The sequence below is a fragment of the Camelus dromedarius genome, chromosome 15, assembly GCF_036321535.1.
Source record: "Camelus dromedarius isolate mCamDro1 chromosome 15, mCamDro1.pat, whole genome shotgun sequence".
Lineage (NCBI taxonomy): Eukaryota > Metazoa > Chordata > Mammalia > Artiodactyla > Camelidae > Camelus > Camelus dromedarius.
In genome coordinates this window covers 63,013,788-63,035,662 of record NC_087450.1, presented here as the reverse complement: position 1 = coordinate 63,035,662, position 21,875 = coordinate 63,013,788, and the positions used below count along the sequence as shown (strand labels likewise).

The 21,875-nt window shown below is 55.5% G+C and overlaps 1 protein-coding gene across 16 annotated transcripts in view; it reads right to left on the bottom strand.

Annotated features, from left to right (window-relative positions):
* Window positions 1-21,875, bottom strand: part of MYT1L (myelin transcription factor 1 like) — a 373,300-nt gene that overhangs the window by 50,214 nt on the left and 301,211 nt on the right. For 9 of the 16 annotated variants that reach the window (XM_064494756.1, XM_064494755.1, XM_064494758.1 and 6 more), the window contains exons 15-19: window positions 20,102-20,352; window positions 17,663-17,899; window positions 15,859-15,980; window positions 15,444-15,506; window positions 14,921-14,989 (exon numbers count right to left, since the gene is read on the bottom strand). In XM_064494756.1, the coding sequence (XP_064350826.1) occupies window positions 14,921-14,989; window positions 15,444-15,506; window positions 15,859-15,980; window positions 17,663-17,899; window positions 20,102-20,352 (742 nt within the window). The remainder of the gene's footprint in view (window positions 1-14,920; window positions 14,990-15,443; window positions 15,507-15,858; window positions 15,981-17,662; window positions 17,900-20,101; window positions 20,353-21,875) is intronic. The other 7 variants (XM_064494765.1, XM_064494769.1, XM_064494762.1 and 4 more) reach the window with 1 other exon arrangement.

The window sequence follows — 21,875 nt, the reverse complement described above, 5'->3', positions numbered from 1 at the left end:
ATAAACAAAATTTTAAATAATTTCTACTTAACCTAAAAACCAGCTTCACTTCATGTCCCTGAGGAAATAAGAGCCAGAGACAGGCATTTTCAAGGGTGAAAAATCTCATCATGACGCGAAATGGAAAAAGAGCAGAAATTCCTTAGAGAGAAAGCAAAGACCCCAAGACGTACAGAGAGAAGCACGACCACGTCTCTGCAGGGCTGTTCTGGCAGGAAGGCGTGACTGAGCCGAAACAGGGCTTCCCTGGGAAAGGCCAGAACTAATCAGAATGCCTGAAAGTTCAGTTACATTCTCTAAGCGTGCGTCCAGGGCCTAGTGCGAGCCGGCACCGTCCCGGGCGCTGTGCAAACAGCAGTGAACAAACCTGCCCCCAGCCCTGCCCCCGACCCCCTCCAGTGGGTTCCAAGGAAGCCCCGAACCCACACGTGGGGGCCCAGCTAAGTCAGGGAGCGGAACGGAAAACACCACACATTTAGTTTACAACAAACAAACAAAAGTGGAAAGTCCAGCAAATAGACGCCAACCTCCTCGGGAGGGAATGCATCTGGAGAAGGCGCACACCCACAGCATTTGGCCTGACAGTGAACTAGCCGAGGATCTCAGGAGGCCAGGTACAGCAGGTGCTGGTGCGCGCGCTTAGCACGCTCGGCGAGACAGAGAGACGACAGGCCCTGCTGTGCCGCCCCGGGAGCTGCAGCAACGCCTGTAACGGCCTCTAGTGGAAAAGAACACGAAGGAGGACCCGTGCGCGTGTGACTGAGCCGCTGTGCTGTGCTCCGGACGCTAGCACAGCTTTGTGAACCGACTCTGCTTCAGTAAACAAAACCTCTCAATCTAAGAAACATCACAGGTGCTGGAGGGGGGTGGCCAGTGCTGGCAGAGGCTGTTGGAGTGGACGGGGGTCCACAGGAAGAGAGCAGCAACGGGCAAGCTGTCAAGTCAGGAGGGAGGAGGTGGAGACAGAGGGGCGGGCCTGCCGCCAGATCCTGGGAGGTGCCCCCGGTTCCCCACGCCTCTCATCTCCTTCCACTAACAGCCCAGGTCTTCGTGACTTTTTTTCCTGTTCTTTTCTTTCTTTCTTTCTTTTTTCTTTCAGTGGAGGTACTGGGAAGTGAACCCAGGACCCTGTGCACGCTAAGCACACGGTCCACCGCTGAGCTGTGCCCCCCCCGCCCCCCCAGCCCAGGTTTTGAAAACAGGTAAAGTTCATTTTCCTTTTCTTACATGAATTTTAAATGAGGGGTGGATATACCTGGGCCTACCCAGGTTCTTCCTTTCAGTAAGCCTAGGGCCGCCAGCTGCCAAGGGGCCCTGCCCCCAGGTGCACACTGAGTGGGTGACAGATGGCAAGAGGAAAAGTGCTTTTTTTCCATCTTTTCCTAACTGTGCTCGGACTGGTTGATGTCTTCGAACTCTGCTGACTCACAGGCTGCACCGGATTGGCCCCGGCTCTGGACCTCAATGGCCCTCCCGTGAGGCTGCTTGTGAGTCGGCGTCAGGGCTCAAAGCCCAGCTGGGCCGCGGTCCTGTCCACACCAGCTTTCATCCAGCGGCCAAGAACCTGTGTCTTTCTTGTGCTGTCTGCGCAGAAGCCACAGTCTGGGTGCTGGGGACATGGCAGGAGAGCGGGGTTGGAGCCACGTGTGCCCGAGTCACATGTCTTCATGTCCCCGTGATGCTGCCTCCGCACCGATGTCACTCACAGGCGGCTCCCCGTGCACACAGACCTTGCCCACCAGCACGGCCCACTTTCCACCTGGAGCAACAGCGCCTTCCAGTTTCCTGAAACCTCCCGGACAGTCTGCCCTAATCCCCACCTTTCACAAAGCAGAGCTGGGCTCAGAGATGTGGCTGCGGTTGCCCGAGGTCGCCTGGCCGGCCAGCCTCCTGACCCCTCTGCTTTCCCTAGGTTGTCCCCCTGCAGAATTCACAGACCCCTTACAAGGCTGTGTTGTGCAATCGCTTATTCTGATTCTTTCATTCATTGTCTACTCAGTGGCGTGGGCTGCCAGCCGCGTGAATGTGCCCTCCAGAGGGGGTGCAGCTGGCCACACAGCCTGAGACCAAACAGGTCGCTGTGCACAGAAGCCAGGGTGCCAGGACGGCGGCTGTGAGACGAAGTCTAGCTGACGGGGTCCAGAAGGTGGCGAGGGGCTGGCCTGGCTCCCTGGCTGGGCTTCCGGAGACAGGCTGGATTTGGACAGAGAGAAGGGTCAAGGAGGTCACCTCAAGCACCCGGGCCTGCTTTGCAAAGCGCCGAGAAGGGCAGGGCCCCACGAAGTTCCTGTGTGGTGAAATAGGCATACGCCGTAGACAGTTATTTGAAGAATTAAGAAATACGCATTTTAGGATCTCGTAAGCCATCTTTAAGCCTCAAGACGAAATGGTCTGCAAGTCTACGTTCAAGGTGAAACCGAGGCACGTCTCCATGAGAGCAGGTCAGCCTCACTGTCCTCCCCGGCCGGAGTGGTGCTGGCGGGACCCCGCCTTCAGTGAGGATGTGGCCCCCCAGCAAGGGTGGTGGCGACACTGAGTGACACCCAGGCCACTGCTGGGACCGTCTCCACCGAGAGAGCCTCACTGTCAGGGTTTCTCCACTGTCTCCCAGGGTGTGGCCTCGGCCTGACTTGTCTGGGAGCCCGGGAGAAGGAGGGAGCGTTGGGAGAAGGGTGGGGCGTGTGAAGCCCTCCCTGGATGGGGTCCCGTTGCTCGGACAAGGTCTTAAAGAAAAAATGCACCATCACGCCCCGTGCAGATAATCCCCTGGGGTCACACCACCTTCACGGGCCAGGTGTACCCTTTCCACGTTGGGAACGTCCGTCTGCCCCGTCGCCCCGTGAGGTCTGCGGACTGGCTGCCACGTCAGCCAGGGGGACAGCTTTCGGCCGCCGCTTTCCTGCGGGATGGAAGGGGCGGGCTGCGCGGAGGGGCTGCACGGAGGGGCTGCGCGGAGGGGCTGCGCGGAGGGGCTGCGTGGAGGGACAGCCAGAATGTGGAGGGAAGGTGCTTGCGGCAGGACTTCAGAGTTCTGCCCCGTCTGTCTCCATTTCCAGGAAGTGATGAGGTGACCCTGGGGTCCTGCGCTCAGTCAAGACGGAGGAGACCCAGCCGCCGAGCAGGGTCGGCCCGGTCCTCCCCGTCCGCACTCACCCCTGGTGATTCATTCTTCTGGTCCAGCAGCGGTAATCGCCACCTGTCTGCTGAAGACCCCATCTCCCCTGAGCCCCACCCCCACGCCCAGGACCCTCTCCTGGGCTCCTCATGCGTTCAGGCCTCAACGGCCCCTGGGCAGGCCCCCGACCCCCCACAGGCTCCGCCTCTTTTTGGGACGCGAGTGGCGGGGGCACCTCGGGTGATGCTTATGCTGGCCCCCTCACATTCCTCTGGAGGTCCTGTTAGTCCCGCTGACAGGACACTCAGAACCTGACCTCTCTTCACGCCCAGCTCCACTCTTGACCTTGCCTGACCCGTCACTGGGAACAGAACCCGAAGTCCCGCCAGGCCCAGTAGGCCCTGATGGGGTTGGAGCCCGGACACTACCACGTCCTAGAACATTCCCTGGCTGCCCCTGCTCTGACCTCCTTGGTGTCCCCGTAAGCGGGCAGTTTCCCGGGGGTCAGGGAGTGGCGGAGGTCAGGGACTAGGTCTGCCCACAGCGTGCGGGAGCCCAGAGCCATGGGGGGTCGCCCGCTGACCTCAGTGAGCAGCACACACTCTGGGCCTCCGCTTCTTTGCATAGTTCCGATACTTGAGCTGTTAGGTCTATAAAGGAAACCACGCACGTGCCGATCGCATCATCACCCTTCCAGAGCGCAGTCCCGTCCATGACGCACCCGCAATCCCACCCGTGCGGAGCCGCCCGAGTCTGCCCACAGCGGCGGGGGAGGGGGCCTGGTGGGCCGCGCAGCCCTGGTGCTGGGCTCTGCAGTGCCTTGTTGCTCTCAGTCAAGGCGGGAACTACAGAAACATTCCCCCCCCCCAAGAGCCATTACGCAGCTGCTGAAGATAAGACTCCATAACCTACACGTTACACACAAAACCAGGCAGCAAGACCCCAGACAGACGCGGCGAAAATGAAAGTTAACACGCGTCTCAGACGCGGCTGCGCACCGTGTTTGTCTCCCTGCTTTCTCAACTTTTTGAGCTGCTATTAGTCAATGAAAACTTTGCTGGTCTTGCTGAGGGCACAACAAGGCATACCTCTTAGATAAGAGCCCCCCGGCCACGTGCCAGGGGTGGGCGAGCGCACCTTCCAGCAGGCTTGCTCCCTGGTGACAGAATGAAAGTGTGTCACAAGGACCGGCGCTGCCTGACCACAGGAGCGTAACGCGAGCGAATGAGAAACCGCCACGCGCCCGTCGGAGCAGGGAGGGGGACGCTCGGAAGGTCCAAGGCCACGTGTCCGTGAGCCTGGAAGCAAGCCGGGCTGCTCCTGGCCCTGGGATTGGAAACCAGGTAACACAAGGCACCGATCTGAACCCCGGGCTGTGAGGCATGCCTCACAGTGGCATCTTCGGAACCCAGACACTGCCAGTAATTGGGCCAAGGGAAGGCTGAAGGTCACCCCCGCGCGGCACGCCTCCTGGAGCTGTGGCTAATGAGCGCGGGCAGCTGGAACCAGGACGTCCAGGACGCCCATGGTGAGCAGGCTGCCGGCCACGCTGCCGCCCCCGTGTTGACAGCGCGCCTGCCGACTACCAGCCAGGCTTACTCAGTGTCTGAGAAGGCGGTCTAAGGCTCTCTCTTTGATAGCCTGCTCCCCTAAGTTGATTTTCTCTACAAATTTGGAAATAAGAAAGTTGAATATATCCTGAAAGTAAGGTAACTGAGGCTTCCCACCACCTTGTATTAAATGCTGCCTGAATGGCCCAAAACAGTGAGGTTTCGGTGCAGTATGCAAATATTCCATTCTGAAAACGGTCACATCATGAAACGTACATAATACTTAGCTTTAATCTGTCTACAAATGGCATTAGATTTAAACAGAGGACACTGTGCAAAAACAAAAGGATTACCTATTTGTCAATGGCTTAATAATAGAACAGAAATGTGGAGGACACAGATGCTAAACAAATCAGACTTTTCAGTTATAGGAATGAAATATTCCTGAATGTTTATTAAAATGCAGTAAATGTATATATACGAAATCTGAGGTTCTAGGTGAGTGGTCCAATGCTGAGAGCCACTCGACCCGTGTGGCTATTTACGTTAGAATTAATAGAGCTAAATGCAATTGAAAATGCAGTTCCTCAGCCCCGTGGCCTCGCTCACAGCACGGGTCCAGAACACTCCATCGTCCTGGAAAGTCCTGCTGGACCGCCCTGCAGAAGCATGTCACAGAGTCAAATCACATCTGCACTGTGATTTTCAGAATGCACTGGCAGCTACTGCTTTCTGCTTTGTTTCAAATGTCAGGTGAGAGTGGGACTGCTCGTCGCCCTGTACTGCCAAGACTCTCTGGAGCTCCCTTTGAAGGGAGCCAGGGGCCTCCCTCTCTTAAGCACCTGCACCACCGGAGACGTAAACGTGCAGGCAACTAGCTAGAGCTGGCTGATGCCTGGGGCTTGTCTCCTCCCGTAAAAATGCAGAAAAGGAACCGAGTAGGTGGGATGTGCTGTTCCCTGACGTGTCGCTTGGGGAGAGCCCGGATCAGGTTCCACATACAGGTGGGTCAAGTACCCGACAGGCGAGACGGCTCCTCACCAGCTCCCTGCTCGCTGGCCTCCCCGGCCCCCACGCACCCCTTCCTCGCCTTCAGAGGCAGACTTTCCAATCAAGAAAGACACTCAGAGAGAATGGCCAGGGCAAAAATGCCCTCGAAAGTCCTTGCCAATCATTTCCCGAAGGGGACAGCCACCTTACCTCGAACTTCACTCACTTTGCTCCAGGGAACTATAAATTAGCGAGGCGTTTACTGGAATAAAACCTCAAATTTACAATTAAAGGCCAGTGTAGTCTAGTCCTTGCTGGCCAGACATTCATCTCTACCACAGAAGCAGCCCCTCCTGCGGCTTGGGGCCGCAAGTGGACAGCGGCGTTCCCGTGAGCTTGCAGGAGCGTCATTTCTGAGAATCACCCAGAGGCGCCCAGAACAAGAAGAAAATGGGCCAGACTCCCAACAACTAGGAGAGGCTAAAGTTACCGAGGCATGATGTCTGCGGAAGACTCAAAGACGCTTCAACATGTTTTATGAAGGGACGTGTATGTGGCTTTGAATCCCGGCCCAACAACACAGACAGCACAAAATACATGTATTCACACACACGTGCGTTTATACATCGGTATACAGTGCATGTAAACGTGTGTACATACGTTCAAAATACCTGTAAAACTGCAGTATTTAAAATTGTAAGGAAAATCATTTTTTCCTTTTGTTCACATGCACCAAATATGCCGTGTATTTTATATTCTTTACTTTATGAAGAAACATAAACAACCTAGCAGTTAAAAAGTAAACTTATTCAAAGAACAATTTTTAAATGGTTTGTATAGGATGTATTATTTCAGCTTGATTACATAGCAAATCGTGTTTTATTTGTTTAGAGATGATTATTATCATTTAGTCCTTTCCGATGTCTGCATTCAAATTTCATCATTTCAACAGAAACAGACTCACAGACATAGAAAACAAACTCACGATTACCGGGGGGGGACAAGGGGGTGGGGAGGGTTAAATTGGGAGTTTGAAATTTGCAGATACACACCACTGTCTATAAAATAGATAAACAACAAGATCCTACTGTGCAGCACAGGGAACTCTATTCAATAGCTTGCAATGGCCTATAATGAAAAAAATATGAATAGAAATATTTATCTGTATAAATGAATCACTATGCTGTCACCAGAAATTAACACAACATGGTAAACTGACTATACTTCAACTAAAAAAAATAAAATTTTATTGTTTCTAAACGGAGGAATGGAATGCTAAAAAATATTTCACAAGAAAGGTCTTCCTCACAGCCTTATTCTGGACCTAAAACATTCTCCACATTTGTCACAATAAAAAACATAAAAATTTCAGGGCCAGCGTGGATCAGGCTAGAAGTTCACCTGGAACTCCAGGACCGGCAGGCTCCCGACTCAGCTCGGAGGCAGCGGTCACGGCCTGCCGCGCTCTGCACGGCCGCTGTGTGGCCCGTTGAGGGGCAGAGGCGGGGGGCTTAGCCAGCGGGACTGCTGGGAAGGGAAGGCAGCTGAGATGCGGGGCCTGCGGACGCCACCCTGGCCCTGAGGAAAGGGACAAGCCTCCCGGGAGGAGGGCTCTGCGGTGACCACCGTGACCACTGGCGCTAATGACGACCGCCCACACCTACGGGCTTGGACCCCAGCCTTTAGCTATTCTGCGCCCTAGTGATCATGGATCAGGGATGGTGCATGTTCGTCATGTTTCATTTAGTTTTGAGGAAACTGGGTGATGTAATAACACCAGTGAGAAACACCAGTGAACAAGTTAACAATGTCAATTTCCACATGCAAACGAAGACCCGCTTTTCCGAGAAGCCTCCAGTCCACCCAGCAAAGCCCTTGTGTTGACAAGAGAGGGTGCAGAGCTGACCCTGAGAGCACGTGGCGAGGTCTGGAAACACCGTCCCATGCAGGGATGGCAGGGCCATCCACTCGGTGCCCAGGACGGCAACCTGGACATCTGACTCCACCCGGCCTCCCCTGCAGCTGAGCAGGGACCCAGTGTCTGGTTTCCCAGCCCGAAACTTTCTGTCCCCCGGCTCTGCCTGGCCTCTGACTCCCTACTTGGCACTCTGCCCTCGAGGGCAGCCCTGGCCTCTGCAGGTCAGTCTGCTGCCCACGCCCTGGGCACAGTTGAGCTCAGGCCCTAGCCTGCCAGGACACGTCCCCACCAGGCCCCGCTGCTCCGCCAGCCAGCCCACTGCCCACCGTGAGGAGGGGGCCTCCCCTGACTATCCACCGCCAGGCCAGCCACCTTTCTGGGATGCTCTGCAGACAACAGGACGGTTGTCTCTGTGGCCTGGAAACCCTGACCACCAGCTCCCCGAGGGCAGACACTGCCTCATCTCTGGGTGCACATTCCACGTTTTTAACTCAAATGAAAAAAACAGCCTGGTTTGTGGTTTTCCTGGAAATGCCCTCCCTGGCTCTTGCTTCCACCTGGAAGCCCTGGGTCTTTCCAGATGGTCCCCCTTTACTGAAGGGATGTGAGCACAGACGGGCGTGACGACGTGGGCGTGATGACACTCACATGCCGACCACGACAACCAGACGTGAAGCCTGTGCTCGGCTGTGCACACAAATGGGCACACAGGCACATGTGTACGCAGGCACATGTGTACACACACGCACACAAGCACATCTGCCCACACTCACACACGGACACACACATGCATACGCATGCACACGTGCACACACACAGACACAGGAGCACACACATGGACACAGGCACACAGTGCACACACGTACACAAGCACATATGCACACACATGCACACACACAGACGCAGGCGAACACACACATGGACACACACACACGCATACGCACGCACACGTGCACACACACAGGCACAGGCACACACACATGGACACAGGCACACAGTGCACACACGTACACAAGCACATCTGCACACACACATGCATACGCACGCACACGTGCACACACACACAGGCGCGCGCACACATGGACTCAGGCACACAGTGCACACAAGTACACAAGCACACCTGCACACACTCACACACACATATGCACGCACATGTGCACATAGACACAGGTGAACACACACGGACACAGGCACACACACATGTGCACACACGCACACATGGACACAGTTGTGCGCACACACACACACACGTGCTGGGACACGGGCACCGCAGGAACACGGCAGGGAGGAGCCGGGTGTGGGCGCCCCATCCTGCAACGACCCCTCAGCCTTCTAACGAGTGTGGCTGCCGCAGCGTCTTTCTTCTCCTGGTTTTTCTTCCTAAACGACAGGACTTGCTCTAGCGCCCCCCAAAGCCAGAAGGCCGGCAGGTTAGGAGTGACTGCTTTCCCCTAACCTCAGGGCCGTCGCAGAGCCGCTCGGCGAGCGCCACACTGAGCTTGCATTTCCCTCCTGGGCTTCTGCCCGCGGTGGCCACAGACCCAGCAAGGCCCGCGAGCCGGGAGGCCTGGGCATGCCGAGTGGGGGCGGTGACACTCGCTCAGTTAAACCCGCTGCCCCAGTGAGCCGCGCGCCGGGGCTGCCCATGTCACAGACAGGGAAACTGAGGCACGGACGACTGAGCGCCACTTGAAGGGGGAGGCCTGGCTCTGTGTCTTATCTTGCACGGAGTCTCTTCACACAAAAGCTGCGTCTGGATTATTCGCCCTCCAGCCTACACCTCTGCCCTCCCTTCCTGACCTAAGTCTGAGTTTTCATTCTGGAAACTTCCTCATACCTGCGCCCCATCCTGGGAGGTGGCGGGGAACAAACAATGAAAAGCAAACACCCCAGGCGGCACCTCAAACATCGCCAGACAGCCTGCAGGAGCTTCGTAAACACAGATGAACTAGGGAGTTGAGCACCTGCATTTTTCTTCTCTTTTTTCTTTTTGTTTTTTTGCTTTGTTTTGCTTTTGGTTGGTTTGTGTGTGAATATAGTTACAGGTGATTAAAATACAACCTGAAACCCAAACACCTGGAAGTCTCCGTTAGTAATCCGGGTCTAATGCCGACCACGAGGGAGAGGGGTGGAGGGGGGGCTCGCGGCGGGGTCCAGCGAGAACAGCAGACCCATGGCGCTCGCCACGGGCAGGTGCCGGGGGGGGGGGTGGCGCTCCCTCCAGACACAGAGGGAAGGCCCAGGCCTCTTTCCCCGACGCCCCAGCACGGAGCTCAGCCAGCCGCGGCCGCGCATCGGGGCTGCGCTTCCCTTGTCATCTGTCTGTTCGTGTGAGTGTGTGCGTGTGAGCATGTGTCAGCGCGTGTGTGAGCGTGTGTGAGCGTGCACTGGCATCTTCCTCAAACGTTCTTACTGCAGAAGTTTGGCTACACTGTGCTTAACCAAATTTCCTATATTGGACCTACTTATGGTAAAATAAAACTCTACCTGCAACAAACTGCATTTCTTAGGGTATTTTCTGAAAACCACCGTAGTACGAACTTTATAAACCTGTTCCAGATGTTGAAATGTAGAAGGCAGGACTGGGTCCTCGCCAGGCAACCCCAGGACGCACCGAGCGGGCTGCGGCAAGAGGGGCGTGCGCAGCTCGGCACGCTGGCTGGGGCGTCACAGCCGGAAGCGCGGCGTCGCCGGGCCCCCTCACCCCATCGTGACCGAGCCCAGGCGTTAGGAGAGGACACTGCCCAAGACCCAAAGCTGAAAGCGTCAGAGAAGGACAATCGGACTTGGCGTGTCTGTTCACGTAGTGAAGCATATGCCTTTACTTTTAATTCTCCATCAAAAAGCAACACACCTACAGGTTTACTAACTTTGAGAAGGCAGAATGAAGTGTGGAAAAGGCACTTGGGCCAAATTTGGACTCCACCATTTACTGATGGATCCCCTCAGCACCCTGGCCTCAGTTTCCACATCCCTGAGATGGGTCCAAGCCCCCATCTCCTCTCATGCGGGGGGGTCAGTGTAGAGGCACTTTGTAAACAAGTGTGACCTGCCTCTGTAACAGTGGTGCCACCGTGGGTCTGTGGAAGGCTCCAGGAATCAGCTAAATCTTGGGGTGTGTGGGGCCCACCACATCCCAGCAGATCATGACGTGCCCCGAGTCACCCCAGGCCGGCGCCCCTTCTCCCTGACAGACATCACATCACGAGCCAGGCACGCTCAGGCGGCTGGGCCGGTCACAGAGCAAGATGATTTCCAGCTAAAGGAGGGCGTCCGTGGGAGTCCTCTTCGAAGTGAACGATCGTGCATCCCCCGCCTCCCCCAGTGTGAGGGCCAGAGCCTCACGATAACTCAGTCGAAAGGAGTCGAACTTGCAGACAGGTCCCTGCGTCCTTCCACACAGAAACACGCCCAGCTCAGAGGAACCAGGACGCCGCCGAGGGCAGCTGTAGTTCACAAAGTTCCTGGATTTACTGTCGTCAACGGTGAAGGTGGAAGAGGACAGAAGTCAGGTTACTGCTCAGAACCAGGTGTGCAGTGAGCGTGGGTGAACTCCCGCCCCAAAGAGTAGAAGTGGGGGGGTCTCTGTGAGACCCCAGTAAGTAATCTCCCTAGAGACCGCACTACGCTCACAGCTGAAGAAATAAGCCCTCGGAAGTTCTAGACATTAGCAGCCTTTAGAGAAAAGTAGTACCTTGGCTGGTCAAGCTCAAAATTTTAATTCTTTGCTTTAAATAAATGTAGGCAGGTTGAAAAAAAAAGGTCTTTGATATTGTGGTTAAAATTCCTCTAGTTTTAAGACGAAAACACATAGGACAGAGGCTTTGCGAGGACAGAATACACAAGAGGACGTTTTCAAGCACAGAGAACCGAGAAGTAGGGCCCCACCCACCCCCACCCGCCCCACGACGATTGGATCGATCATCGAGAAGTCAAGGCGGACTAGTGACTGACGACTCCTTTTCCTGCAGGAGGTGCGTTGATGACACGCGTCGCGGTATTATCACAGGAAGAAGATGTGACTAATAAGGGGGTATCTAAACGCGGCCGACCGAAGTAGAAATGGAAGCCAATTTGGGGGCCAGTTTTTAGAGCTAACTGCCTCTGACTGAAATCAGTTCTGATCTGGCTTAAATTGGTCGCTGAGGTAGCAGAGCCCCCACATCACGCCCGAGTCTGCTCCGATCACACGTCCGGGAGCCGGAGAAAGAGCTCCTGGGAGGACGCGGCTTCTTAAGAAAAGGAAGAAGGGAAAGGCGGACAGCGATGGGGGTGACGGTCTCTTTCCAGTTGCCACTTTCAGGAAATCTTTGCCAATGAAATTTTAGAGAAGAAACTTCCCCTGGGAGTCAGAGCACACGTTAGGCAGAAGTCTCACCAAAAAGGCACGCTGAGTTGGACAATTTCATTCTTTTTCCCCCTGGCCTGGGGTCTCAGGGATCATCACAGTCAGGAGTCCCCACACGGCTGTTCCCGGGGCGCCTGCATCAGCCCGGGAGGGTCTGCAAGTCTCAGGCTCTGGGCTATAGACGTCTCTGGTCACCCTTGCCTGCCTCCAGGGGTCCCCTTCCCCTGGGCGCCCCCTCCCCGGGCGTCCCCCACCTCACTGCCCAGACACCGACCTGTCCTCTGCGTCAGATGGACCCGAGCCCAGAGGAAGCAAAAGTTCCAGAGTCTGAATGATCTTGGCCGGCACATTCCATTTTAATGCACGTTCAGTCTACACGTGGTACAGAATGGGACAGTTATCGACTCCTTTTTAAGAATATCCCATATGTGTTGTTCTGGATAAGAACGGAGCAGAGTCTTATCTCAGGAGGTTTAAGAGGATTGGGGAGCCAAGACCCAGAGTTAATCTGGCGGACCTCGTCGTCTGCCTGAGATCAAGAAAGCCCTGTGAATGGCCAGCTAACAAAACCCGGCACTGGAGGAGTGCAGGGGAGCGCTCCCAGAGGGCTCCGTCTCCCGGCTGATGCACCCGAGAGAAGGACGCACGCGGTGACTGGGACCCACCTCCTCGGGCGCCTCTGTGAAGCGGACGCCACGGCACGCGGCCCCACACAGCGACCAGCGCGGCTGCAGCCTCTCCGGCAGGCACCGCGCGGCTGCAGCGGGAACCGACCAAAGCTTTAAAACACACACACACGCATACAAAGAACAACCCGTTGAAAAGGGCACGTGCAAGGATTGTTCTAGAGAAAGCTGCTGCCAGTCCTGAGGGGCTGCTCCGGGGTCGGGAACTTTGTGGCCCACGGGAAAAATCAGCGGGTGGGTGGAGGGGTGTCACCAAAGACAAGACGGAGGACAAAGCCCCTTTGTAATCTAGGGTTTCCTCAGCGCAGAGGGACGCATCATCAAGGAAAAACTGGTCACTTAAATATTGAACTATTTATAGTAGACATTGAAGTGAAGTCCCTAGTTTTGAAGATCCAGTCAAAAAACAAAGCAGTTCAGAAAATTGTCAAGTTGAGATTTCCCAGGAAAAGAACCAATCGAATTGGGATTTACTTGTGACAAAGACAGGTTAGAAGCAACTGCGGCTTTTAGATCAGCTTAAATCAGGAGAGGCCATTGCCCTCTGGAAGATACAGCCTCCCCTCCAGGAGGAGGTCGGGGGGAGGGAACTGACTGCCGGCACCGCCCTGGGGGACGTGAAGGGCGCCCCATCACCTCCGAAGATGCCGACGGTGAGGACCGCCATGCCATCCTCCAAGAAGAGACTCGACAAGAAGAGAGTGCCGATGCGGGAGGAGGGGCAGTTCTGCCCGAACTTCAGACCAACGTGGCCTTCTAAGCCCCAGGTCAGCGGATGCAAGCCAGCGAAAACCAGACCGGGCAGAAGCCTGCTCTGCTCCCTGGGGCTGGAGCCAGCCAAGGGGAAGCCAGGCTGGACGCAAGTTGTCCACAGGCTGCCCTCCTGCCTGCAGCTGGCCCGGGGGCACTGGAGATGTGCAAAGGGCGCCTCAGCAAGACATTCAGAGGGAAGTCGCCGCGTCTGATGTGCTGGCCAGGTTCCGGGTATAGGTGACCACGCTTTGATCGTGAGGAAAACATGGTTTCAAGCCATGCAAAAGGATGTCTCTACAGAGCGGGCTGAGCGGTCCTTGCTAATCCTGTCCGTTTGCGGCTCTAAAAGCTACTGGTCCATCAGGCACCGCGTGGACACGCTATGGACGTTAAAGCTGTTAAGGAAGAGCGTGACCTGCAGGTGTCTACACGCCATGAAGAAAACTCCCCGAGGCAGGCGACGGAAGGGCTAGCTCAGGAGCTCTCTGAACGTGAGCAGCTGGTCTATGGCACCAGCACCTTGGACAGGGAGCCTGTAAAAGATGACACGGTGTGAAACGGAGCCCCCACCCTGCGCCAGCCCTGGTCCACGCGGTGGGGTCGGGGAACGGGGTGGGGGCTTGGGGAAGGGGTCAAACAGGTCTGAAAACCTAGTTTTCTCTGCGTTGGTAAGAAAGTCATTTCCAGACAAGACGGAAGCCAAGCAGGTGACGGTATCTGCAACAGGCCAGGCAGTTAAAGACAATTACCAGGGATTCTGGGTGCTCATGTTGTAAGACGTTCAAGCCTTGTCCCTTTCCCTTACATACGCCTGCAAGTCTGTTCCAACTAGACTCCTGGGGGTGCTGACACGCTCCTCTGGTCTGCAGTGACTTCTTCCAAAACCTGCCTAGGAACCCAGGATGGTCATGTGCACACGTGTGTACACACGCGAAGAAGAAGCACCTTAGTCTGGGAGTGCACGCGAGGCTGACCAGACTCACGCTGGGAACATAGAGAACATGGCAGGCGTGGAGGAGGGGATAGCTGTGGCGCCTGAGGGCGGGGGAGCCTGTGTTAGCTGTGGGCTGGCGCCGCCTTCGGGTCGTTGGCGGCTGTGGCCACGTGGACCGAAGGGATCAGCTCGGATCAGATCAGGGTGGTTTTTGATCATCAGTGCCATTTAAATACCCATTTTTTAGATCGTTATCTTAACTACTGGCTTTAAAAAAAATCAGCTTTTGACTTTGGACATTACAGTGACGTCCTAAACCTGTGCGCGCATCTGAAAGCCTTCCCCTCCGGGGCGTGCGCATCTGGAGAGAAAACGCCTGTGCCTCGGACGATTCAAGACGGAAAGGCTACATGGGATTTAAAGCTGGAGGTGAGCGAGAGGGAAAAGGCAGAGTGCGCTGTCCGGAAAAGTGACTCAGCCCCGAAGCCCCGTCCCGGGTGCTGAGCTGAGGCGCTGATGGGCGCAGGTGGCTTTCTAGAGGCATTATCCCTTTCGAGCGACACGTCCTTTTTGTCACTACTAGCTGCATCGATTTCAGAAAGAGAATGATTTTTGTTAAATCTTACTTGAGTTCTTGGGAGCTGGTGGCCAGCATACTTCGAATGCTTTTGTCAGCCAGCGGGCAGCCGGACAGACTGTAAGACAGGCCAGGAAAGTCAGGTGAGTAGCCCCTCGGCCCCACTTCAGTTCCCGAACAAACACAACATAAAACCGAAATTAAAAAGTTTAATGCAGAAAAGCAATGGGGCAAGTGCTGTATATTGAATTTTTCTCTGGTATCATTAACTTACTAAGATTTGCAGATGAATTTATGAAAACGTGTCTGTTTATAAACCATTTGAAAAATGAGATTAAACTGAGCTCTTTGGTTGAAATGTTTGTAAATAATTTTGTAAAAAAAATTTCGGGGGTTTGTTTCCAAATAAAAGACATTATACAACACGTTGATCAGCATGCTGTAGGAGGTCAACATAGAGCACTTCAGGGGTGACACACAGTTCACGCTGGTACTTGGACAGCATTGTTGAGGTAAGCTGAAAACAATAAATTGAGAAGACAGAATCCACCATGAGGGAAATGAAGGCACACCTTCTATGTGAGGCGTAATTACCAGTCACATGACCACTCCCATCACACCTGGGTGTTGGACATCTGCCACCAAACAAAAACAAAAACAGCCAAAGTAGTAAGTAGGTTTCAGAAAAAAAAAAAGCTTTTAAAAGAGTTTCATTGTTTCCAGTTTAGCTGCAATGTCTGCACGGGGTGACACCTGCAGGGGAGCTGCGGGGCACGGGGTCACACGAGGGTGGCGTCTCCACAGCACAGAGCATCGCTCAGAACAGGCGTCCACGGCCGCCTCTCACTCTACTCGGCTGCGCTGGGGACACTGTACGCTGCGCACGTCACATGCTCAAACGGCAAGGCATATACAGACCCGGTTTAAAATTAAGCCAAATAAAGGGAACGTTCGGAAGAGGCTAATTTCACCTCCCGTTGTGCTTACGTTATCAAGTCCTTTTTGCTCTCCTTGCACTGCGGGTACTTGGGCTTGGGGCTCGGGATGGTCACCTCCCCCGGGTACCTTCTCTCTTCTAGAGCTTCTTGGAAGGGATCCAAGTCTTCTGGCTGCAGGCGAAACACAGCTTCAGGGCCACACAGACAAAGGTTCGACACACAGACCAGGGGCCGCGTCCCCGCTCCCCACAGAGGCAGGGGGTGGCTGCCTCTGCCTCGTCCAGCTCCCCCAACCTCACCCGTGAAATCGCGATACACCCTGGTCCCGAAGATGCACACCGAACTCTGTTCAGAGTATCTCGTCTACGGTGGACTTTAATTTCTCGTCATTGCTCTAAATTCCTAAAATGAGGGTAGCATTTCGGTGGGCAAATTCAGACTCGTTCTTTAGATTCCTGCAGCTGCACTGACTGGAGGGACAGGTTATGTGGTCTGGCAACCAGCAACCACTCACCCGGGTGCCCTGCCACCGGAGGGCAGGGCGTAAGCACTTCTCCCAAAGATACTTCAGACGGGGCTCCTCAGGCCCCTGGCGAGTGCTCTACACGCGTGCGCCAGCCCCAGGCAAGGGGAGGCCAGCTTAGACTCACGCTGCCACTTCAAAGGACCCTCACGCACTTTCCTTCCTACAGAAAGCGGGTGCTCTGGCTAAGCAGGGCCCCTGGCAGTACCCCAGGCATTCCTGTAGGTGGCGGTGTTCAGCAAAAGTGCTTCGAGAGCCCCGAGTTTGCACCCCTGTGACCCTCGTAGGATAGAAACGTTGCTGTTGCTTTATGAGGGCTTAACTTTCATTAAAATAAATTCAGAGATTCAACTACCACGCCTTATTTGGTAGTGACGACTTAACACTGCAGGAGAGGCAAAAATACTTTTGGAATTCAGCTTGCCACTCAGATTCTGTTCTCCTCTAAGGCGCCTGGATACTGAAATCAATTTGAAAGATAAAGGTAACAGTCTTTGGAAGCAACGGCCTTATAAACAGGTGCCTTCCCTGCCAGTTCCCACAAACAGCCAGCGTTCCCCGTTTCCCCACCTCCCCGTTTCTGTAGCTGTTGTGGCTTTGATGGGGTCTCTGCTGTGTTCAAAAAGAATTTCCACTTTCAGGGAATAAAGAAGACGTCATAATTTGCAGACTTGAACACTGGAGAAAAAGTCAAATAATGAACATTTTTTCCCATTTCTTTTCTTAGCCTACAGGATATTATAACTATTTTGATAATCTGGATTTGAAAGTTGTAACTACTTCAAAAATATGTTCTTGGCACAGATGCTTTGGTCGTATTATAGGCAGCAAAGGTGCAGGTGACTGTGCTAAAACAATCTACCCCAGGCTGGAGGATCCTCTCCTGAATGCTTCACATTTCTTAGAGAACAGACCCTGTCCTTAGCTTCAGAGAGCCAGCGGATTTACAGCACAGAGGGGACCATTTAAGTATTCAAGACCCTCATAATCATTTTCTATCTGCAAGAAAAATTCCACATCGTGTCAATACGTCAGCCGTGGAAAAATGAAACTGGTAGCTGCTTACACATGTTCTTAGAGATACCGTTTGTAATAAACACACTTGGTAAGAAATAAAATTCATTATTTGGAAGAGTCAGTGGTTTGGTTTCACTCCAATCAATGCTCGTCACAAATCTCTCCTGGGTGGACCAAAAGCCCTAGGCAGCTAAAGGCCGTGTTTTAAAGAGAAAAAACTCGTTCTGTTAGGGTACATGCCAACACTATTTCCCTCAGCTGACGCCAGCTTCGCATGCTGCATGGACAGAGCGGGGCAACGAAAAGGACATACAGTAATCTCTTTGGACTCGTCCTCATCCACCCTCCGGGGTTTCATTTTGGTGTAGTCTACGGGCAAGTCCCAGCAGTCCCCCTCGCCCAGCTGGAAACACCGGCTGTCCATCGCCGCCTGCCGCTGTGGGGACATGGGCTCCAGGGGCGTGAGGATGGGGCAGCAGCCCTCCCGCGGCCGCTGCTTGTTCATGCTCAGGTCCAGGGTTCCGTTCTCATCCACCTCCATGTCGGGGTTCTGCAGACAGAGGACACAGTCAGCCTGCGAGTCCACCCCCCAGGCCGCAGTCCTGCCCGCCGCCCGGACAGAATCCAGACTCGAGAACCCTCCCTGCAGCGTCATGTGCAGGAGCTCCCAGGAGAGCGGGGCCCGTGGCGGTCCCTGCACGCAGCCGCTCTCCCACCTTGTTGTGCAGCTGGCCGGCAGGCGCGCCGGTCCACCCCTTCACTTACCTGTCATCACCAGTCCCTCTCTCTCACCTACCTGTGCATCATCCCTCACTGACTACCATGGGTCGATATCTTCTCTTTTTCCTCATGCAGCTCTGCTCTTAGAAACAAGCCTGACCACGAGGAAAACCCAGTGCCTGATTTCAATTCTGTTCCAGCTCAAATATATCTTAAGAGATTAGCAATGTATGGGTGCATATGTGTACGGATTATGTGTACTTAAAACGTATGGACTTAAAATTCTCCTGTAGTTTTGCTGATGCTAATACATCAAGACTCGGAGGGGAGGAGAACACAAGAACCCCGTGGGATGGAGGGAGGAGAGGGACCAGAATTCACTTCCTAAGACAAAATCCTATGACGAAGAAAATCTTTCATGTCAAGCCAGGCGAGGTGCATTCCCCGTCCAGAACACTCCTGCAGCAGTGACCGCAGGCTCACCTACTCCAGCTTCCAGCAAACCTGCAGTTTAGTCAACCAGCATTTAAAAGACCGAAGAGGTGCAGGACGAGGGTTTTTTGTTTTTTTTTTTTTAATGATGCTTTAAACAGATCAAGAATTCTTCAGTGCCTACCTCTCAGGAGGAGGGAGACAAGGAAGGACACAGGGAGGGCAGAATTAGAAAAATCAAAATACCCCGACAAGCCTCTGTTTTAAGCAGAGAATTACACTCTCCTGAGCATTATAAATTTGATTCCAGAGCTGGCGTGAAAGCCGCTGCCTACTCGGATGCCTGGCAGCTCCTTCCTCTGAATGTAGCAGCAGAGGGAAGACGCTTGGAATGAAAGCCCCATCTTTGGGCTGTTACCTTGATAAATTACAGCGTATTATTCCGCCTGAACTCTTCTCGTCAAAGTGCACCCCTGGTTTCAAGCTTTCAGGCTAATTTAGCCTTCACGTTGATGATAATTCTCCCGGTCTTAGTTTAAATTTAATAAAGTGAAAAAAACTGGAAGGGGTTACTGTCTCTTTCCCCTTGCCACAGGACCTCCTCCGTGCTAGCCTCGCATTTTAGCTGCCCTGATCACCATGGAAACTGCATGCCCCTGCCACGTCTCCAAAATCCAGGAATAAAAACATAAATAGGACCGAAAGCATTGGCAAAACATAAAATTACTGACCTTTCTCCATTCATACAAATTACACTTATTTGTAACAACTACGGTCAGTGTTGGGAGCTCGGGTGCACGGCGAGCAGCGCTCGGCAATGGGGAGAGACCCTTTGTTCTGGAGAGGAGGCGCCCGGCCAGCCTGCCGCTCACTGTCCTCCTGTCCTCAGAGAGCACAGTGCGCTCGCGCCGCCGCATCTCCGGCCACCTAGTGGCCGCCCTCGCCAGGCAGCTCCGAGCTCTGCGGGGCTAACGACGCTCTGCCCTGCTCTCAGCACCAGCAAGGGGCCACGGACAGGGACGTCCAAGTCCCAGAACCGCCAGCAGTACTGCACAGCGTTTGAGCCTCTCTGGCGCTCTGCGTGATGAAAGCCGGCCGTAACCGCATGACTGCGAGCCCGCGCCGAAGCGGGGCTTTTTCGCTCCCTTTGTTCCTGGCTCTGGGCGTGCGGCACACCCTGCGTTCCGCTTGACCGCGGCGGGTCAAGTTCAGGGCACACCGCTGCTCGAGCTTCCTAGTCTCTGCGCAGCCACCTGACAGGCCAGGAGGCAAGCGTGGGGTCCTCTGTTTCCAGAAATGACTCTGGGTCCCGGGGAGGGGGGTCCTAAATGGACACGTCAACCTAAGACCTGACGATTTCTGACCTAGAAACAGTCCCTGGGACCACGAGCGGAGCCGCGCTGACGTTCAGCTGGGAAGAGCCGGGTGGGCGGATGGACGGTCGGCGCGGGGCGCCCGAGGCAGGCGGCGCTGCGGGCGGGGCGGCACCACGCGGCCAGCGCAGGGGATGCGCGGAGGCCCCGCCCCGGCCCGGCCCGGCCCCGCCCCGCCCGCCCCGCGGCCCCGCCCCGCCCGCCGGGTGCGCCGCGGCCGTGCGTACCCGCGCGGCGCACAGGTCCTGCGGCTTGGTGGACAGGTTCTGCGGCATCTCGCGGCAGCGCGTGGACAGGTTGAGGATGGCCGTGGCCGCCATGTGCGCCGCCTCCATGTCGTGCGTGTAGTCGAAGCTGCTCTTGCTGCACGTGCTGCTGGCGCTGCTGCCGCCGCCGCAGCTCAGGTTGCTGCTGCTGCTGGGCGCGTAGGTGCTGGTGCTGCTGCTGCTGGGGCTGGCGTCCTTGCAGTAGCGCTTCGCTGGGGAGACAGGGGACCGGGATGACTCGGGGCCCCCGCCCAGGCCCGCAGCAGCAGCAGAGCCCCCCGCCCGCCCGCCCGCCCTGTGCGTCCACACCTGTGCGACGGTGCCAAGGGGGACAGGGCGCCACCCAGAGCTCGGTCCTAGAGGAAAAAGCCTGCCTTTCCCCCTTTTCCTTTTTTCACGTTGTGTCTGGATGGGCAGAGCCAGGACCGGCGGGAAGAGCGCACCGTGTCTCCAGCAGGGTGCAAGGCACATTACGCAATCCGTTAAAGGCGCACTCCTGGTTGGGGCTGGGCCCCGTCACGACCGCTCATCTGCTCTCGGGTGAGCGGTATGAGGACCCGGCTGCCCACTCATTCCTCTGGAGGCTGGCTGCTCTCTGCAGCCAGGAGGCAGCACCATCCTGCGCAGGTGACCGAGCTGCACAGGTCCTGGGCCCCCTGGAGACCCATGAGCTCCTGTGCTGTAGGAAGTGGCATTCTAGCAAGGGTAAAGGGCAGGCCATGGGACTGAAACTCCCCTTCCCTCTGTGATTCTAATAAACGGCCACCCGGGTGAAGGGGCACAGCCCAAGGGAACAGAACCGCACACACCTGTGAGCTCAGGAAAACCAAGACAAGTGTTAAGGCACTCATGGTGTGCAGACGTCTGCGTGGCCCGCTGCCCCACCCCTTGTGTGGGAAGGGCTGTCCACGGCACCAGCTTGGCTCTGCACAGCCAGGCTCCCTAACAGCCAGACAGGTACGAGGAGCAAGTGTGGTCTCCAGAGCAGCTTAAAAACCCCCTTTAGCACCAGAGTGGGGACTGGTCCAGATGGGCACAGCTCCTTAAAGGCACAGGGGCACTTGGCCCAGCGGTTGGGGGCACACCTGCCCCTGCAGTGGGAGGAATCACTCCCAGGGGAACCTCGAGGGTGTCTGGAGACCCCCCCACCGGGAGACGTCTCTCCCCGCAGCACCCTGTCCCCTCTGTCAGCATCTGCTTCCTGAAGGGAGCTCAGCCCCTTCCCCGTGACAGCCCGAGGCCGAGGGGGAGCCTGGTGATGGGGGTGCTCAGGCGGGGTCCTCATGGGCTCACCCCACCTGGGTAACGCTGGGGGTGAGCCACCCGTTGCTGAAAGTGGGGGAGGGGCCCTGCAGCCTGCTGCTGCTCTCCTGTCCCCACATTGTCATTACTGTGCCTGCGGCCTGGGCACAACCCTCAGGGGCCCTCCGATCAGAGGAAGTGAACACAGTCTCACAGCCCACGTGGTCAGTCATCACAGCACCGCCAAGAACTACCCCAAGGCACCTTATTCGGATACAAGTGAAAGAAGAACTAAGCTTTCACCCCTGATACACTTTGACTTTGGCAGAAGACAGCTTCCCTGGCTCTGAGGATGTGGCTCAGCGGTGCTCCGAGTGCAAGGCGGCCCCGGGGAAGCTGCTGGCTCCCGGGCCTCGTCGCAGCTCCTTGCATGGACGGGGGTCAGTTCTACACCCTCAAACCCGCTGAGCACGAGGGTTAACTTACAAGGGAG